The sequence below is a fragment of the Aulostomus chinensis genome, chromosome 11 (assembly GCF_037954235.1).
Source record: "Aulostomus chinensis isolate RoL2024-O1b breed Wild chromosome 11, RoL_Achi_v1.0, whole genome shotgun sequence".
Lineage (NCBI taxonomy): Eukaryota > Metazoa > Chordata > Actinopteri > Syngnathiformes > Aulostomidae > Aulostomus > Aulostomus chinensis.
In genome coordinates, this window is record NC_141330.1 from 13,727,995 (window position 1) to 13,732,708 (window position 4,714).

The window sequence follows — 4,714 nt, forward strand, 5'->3', positions numbered from 1 at the left end:
TCCTTAGTAAGCTGTACTTTTACTTCTATCCCATGACATTTATAATTATAATTTCATTTGCCTCAAACTGAGCATGGATAATTATTTATTCATTCTCTGAAATCACATTAACCGAGGTTTTTTAAGTTCACTAAAGGTTATGTCAGATAAAGAATGTGAATAGAGACTGTAGCCTTACACGCTAAAAAGAATTCAAATAGTTTTGTTTTGTTTAATTATCTTACTGTTCCTTCACTGTCAGTCATAATCTCAAATTGATTTTTTGAAGACTAAGTTTGAATTAAACTGTACTTGTGTATTGCGGAGGGGAAACTTTTTGGACTTAGGAAAGTTTGTTAACATTTATTAAAAGCTTGAATAACAGGACTATGGAGCCAAAGGGCCAATAATGATATGACCAGAAGAACACAGTAAGCTTTCCCACCTGTGATTGCAGGTCATATCGCTCCAAACACACAGGCACGCATGTGCTGCACTGTTTTTGTAAGACAGAGAGGAACTAGAAAAACTGCTTTGACTGTAGTTCCTCCTGAAGAGGAATTTGTTGCCAAGCCTAGTGGCATTCTTAATATAGGCACTGTGCTACTTACAACTGTTTGCTTTTCAGACAGCAGGTCATACAAGATCATACTAAATGGTATTAATTACTTTTTAGGAGCATGACTATGACTGAGAAGAGCTTCATTGTGATGAAAGGGACACAGTTTCTTTTCCTATTTTTAATCACAGGTTTGTACCTGATATGTTTTTCTGTTATAAATCGTTTTCTTGATATCCCATTCATGTGATGTAACTGCTTAAATGGAGTCAGCGATTTGAGTAGACGCGTTTGATTAATAGATGTAGAACAATTACATAAGAGCTGTAAATGATCCATGCATTTAAAAACTGTCTTTGTGACTGTCGATGTTGCTGCAGTCTTAATACATTTGAACTCTAATTTTACAGGATGTTTCTCTTTCATACTGGGATCTTCTGATTATCACCATATTAATCTTCTTAAGACCTACCAGGATGCAAAGAGCTACTGCAGACAGATTTACGTGGATTTAGCAACAGTTCGCAACTCAACAGATACGAATATTTTAGTCAACTCTGTTTCAAGTACCACTCGGAGAGCCTGGATAGGACTGGAACTGGGAGATATATGGAAGTGGCACTGGGTTTGGTCAGATGAACAAGTGGATTTTTTGAACTGGAGGGCAGGAGAACCACAAAATAAGAGTGAGGACGGATGTGCAGCAATGGACCCCAGTGGCCAATGGTTCGAAAGTGACTGTAATACCAAAAGGAGTTTTGTTTGCCGTGGTAAGTAAATCAACAGAATTGCGGTTGGTTATTTTCCGAGGCACACAACATGCAAAGAGAATATGAAGCCCTGGGTTAAGAAATAGAACTTTGGCCAGACGGAATAGTGAGAAAAAAAAATATGACGAAAAGATATGAGTTGTTCTCTGAATTAAGTTATTTTGAGGCAACGAGATATGACTTCTTCATTTTATTTGATTAATTTAGGTTGGTGGTCTCAGGATATGCTGCATCAATTGAACTGCTACTGAGGCAATGAGAGCCCTTGCTCCCTCATTTTAGACGTCTTGAGTCTGCTAATATGTAATCCATATTCCAACAAAGTAATCAAAACGTGGGAACAAGTTCTCTCACTATCTCGTGACCACCGAGTATTAATAGTTTAATTTATTGTAGTTACAGTAATTTTCATTCAGTTCTCACAATTTGGCATAAAATACTTCATAGAAAATACAAAAAAAAGCAAGAAGTGACTGGAGAGGTGTAGGATGAAGCAGTAGCTTAGCGTAGATACATTGTGGAAACACTTTACATCTTGTGGCGTGAAAATGATTAATTTGTTGGAAGAACTTGTGTCTCATGGTCATGGATTAGTTCAACTGAGTTAATTAAAGTTAATTCTTGATATTTTTCTCTGTATGGCCACTCTCGGACTCTATAAGAAACATAACATAATACATATTATCCAATCATGGGACTTGCAGGCTACGGCGATGCTGCCAGCTATATTCTTGTTGCTGATACCAGATCATGGAGGGATGCTCAAAGTCACTGCAGAGGGTTGTCGTCAGACCTGGTTAGCATACACTCCGCAGAAGAAAATGAGGAGGTGCATAGCGTGTCTGTGTCACGATATGTTTGGATCGGCCTCTTCCGAGATGCCTGGAGGTGGTCTGACGGGAGCAACTCATCATTCCGCTACTGGAGAGGACATCAACCGAACCATGAGGGTCAGGAGTGTGTTGCTGCTGTATTCAGGAGTGAAGGGCAGTGGAATGACCTGAAATGCAGTATCAAGTTGCGTTTTGTCTGTCAGGGAGGTAAGTTGTCATTCTTTATTAAATTTTTTTCCCCTTCAGAAAAGTTTCTGTGTACAGACGGGCTGTGTTTAACATTCCAACTGTAACTTTATAGCACACAGAAAAGGTTCAAGTATTGTTACGACAGTGTCTGATAATATGTTACTTTTTCTTACAGCAAGAAAACCAGTTCCAACAACCAGTCAGACAAGCACACAACAGACCCTTACAACAACTCTCCCGACATACATGACAACTCTTTTAAACAGTTCATTTAATTTCACCGTGGCGGCCTCCACTCAGCCATCATACACAGGTGGCTTTACCAAAGATGTGACAACAGTGACTTCAGCTGATCCCCTGTTCTATCTGACCTCTACTGAGCCCCACAACACGGCCACAGAAATGACAACAACACCTCAATACACCACAATTACTATGCCTGTGACAATAGGAGGCGCCTCTACATCAGTGGTGGAGACTTCAGAGCAGGACACTTCACAGTCCACATCGCAGCCTTACACTAATCCACAGACATCAGGTACTTTTTAAACGTTATATCCAAAATGTTGTATTTCCTGGTGTCAGAAGCAGCAAGATGAAGACTTGATTCAGGCAGTTAGACTGTGTAGTGATACATGTGGTTAAAATCATGCGATGCAGCCTCTATCTGAGCATCCATTAATAAACGGGGAGCAGGCCGGTGGGCAGGTAGGAGCAGGTTCAGGTTCAGGTTCAGGCATGACTGAAAGTGCCTGGAACCTAAATACATGTAGCAACGATAAGCAGTATCCCAGTTCTGAGGCTTATCCGGATTTTCTTATTTTTCCTACATCTCACTAATTTAAGTGAGATTTCCTGTTCCATGACTCGTACCGCTCAACTAGCCTGCGACACATAAATATACCACCTGATGAGCTGGCAGGGCAGTTGGATTCTTTGTCATATACACATACTGAGAAGGGCATAAAGGGGAAGTGAAAGGGGACGTGGGGATGATTAAAATATTAATGAATAGGTGGAAGTCTGAAGCCAAGTTTTCGACAGCTCTGTCGCATTTCCTGGAAATTAGGTTTTTACAACACCTTTGAGCTAATTTTGTATAAAAACGAGCAACATGAACTAACTTTTTCTTCTGATTTCCCTTCTGTTTTCCTGCTGCAGGAAACCTGATATTAATCCAGGAAAATGTGACATGGATCGAAGCTCTGAGTTACTGCAGGGAACACCACACTGACCTTGCCTTCATTTCCAACAGAGCCACTCAGGATGAGGTGGCTGAAATGGCGAGGAACGCCACGTCATCCTATGTTTGGTTGAGCTTACGCTACACTTGTAAGTTTAATTTTTGGTTCTGGGCCAATTCAGCAACTAGCTGTTACCAGAACTGGGCCTCAGGACAGGGCCCTGGTGTTAAATATGGCTGTGGAGTGACTGGTGCCATTGAGACCACTGGGGGGCAGCAGTGGGTAGGTTTGCCTGAGACAGAGAGACTGAACTTCATCTGCCATGTCTGCTCTTGACAAGTGATGCTGGAGAAAAGTTTTCCTTATTCTGAATGGAAAGATGAAATATTTGTGCTGGTTATACTAGCTTTACTGTTATGTTTGTACAGATCTTACATTAAATTTGTTGCTTTTAAGAGGAGTGAGAAGAGATGCCTCTCATTTGTTACATCACACTTGTAGCTGCAGCTACAGCTGCATCCTCTTCTATCTGTTGTGTCTGAATTTCATTAAATATGATGTGGGGTGTGGGCGAGCACATTCACTCATGGGCAGCTAGAGTGATGTGAGAACATTGATCTGCTGCTTTCACACTAGGGGTTAATATTTGCATATTGACCCCCTGGGTTGGGCCCCCCCTTTTTTTTTTAAAGACCACCAGAGTTTGGCCCCAATCCAGACGACCAGCTGCCCTGATTGACCCGACCTTCACTAGCAGCCACATGGCGGACAGAGCACACAGACGCTCACCTTCCTGTCTGCACCCTTGAGATGCATGGATCTATAACCAAGCGTCAAATCTGTACTGATCTCCATTACAAAGTACAGGGCATAAATTCAGGTGAGACGCTCAAGAAGAGCACAACAGAAAAGGGGCAAGATGTTCGTCCAACTCGTGTCTAAGATATTCCCTACATTTGGGGTTTAAATGATGGTGGTGGAGAGTGCTGGCCATTGTGTTCATCCAAAATCTCCAACAGGTGGTTGAGACCTGGAAACTGCTATAACGTACTATTTTACCATGTTTGAATTGTCATTAAACCACACAGTGAAGCATCTGCATATGTTGCATATGTTTCAACACTCAATCTGTTGTCTTTTTATACATGATAAAGACTGTGGGTCTATGTCTGATGAATAGTTGTATCAGGTATTTTACAA

The 4,714-nt window shown here is 41.2% G+C and overlaps 1 protein-coding gene across 1 annotated transcript; it reads left to right on the plus strand.

Moving 5' to 3' along the window:
- The first annotated feature begins 542 nt into the window (after positions 1-542).
- Positions 543-4,421, plus strand: LOC147253489 (uncharacterized). The gene is made up of 5 exons (XM_086217265.1): positions 543-729; positions 949-1,308; positions 2,013-2,348; positions 2,506-2,868; positions 3,492-4,421. The coding sequence occupies exons 1-5, from the start codon at positions 660-662 to the stop codon at positions 3,848-3,850; spliced, it is 1,488 nt and encodes a 495-aa protein (XP_086073391.1). The 5' UTR covers positions 543-659; the 3' UTR covers positions 3,851-4,421.
- The last annotated feature ends 293 nt before the right edge of the window (positions 4,422-4,714 follow it).

Bases quoted from the DNA above. Each gene is read 5' to 3' on its own strand.
- LOC147253489 (XM_086217265.1), top strand. From the start codon at position 660: ATGACTATGACTGAGAAGAGCTTCATTGTGATGAAAGGGACACAGTTT. The intron at 730-948 runs GTTTGTACCTGA...CTAATTTTACAG, and splicing joins TTTCCTATTTTTAATCACAG to GATGTTTCTCTTTCATACTG. The intron at 2,869-3,491 runs GTACTTTTTAAA...TTCCTGCTGCAG, and splicing joins CACTAATCCACAGACATCAG to GAAACCTGATATTAATCCAG.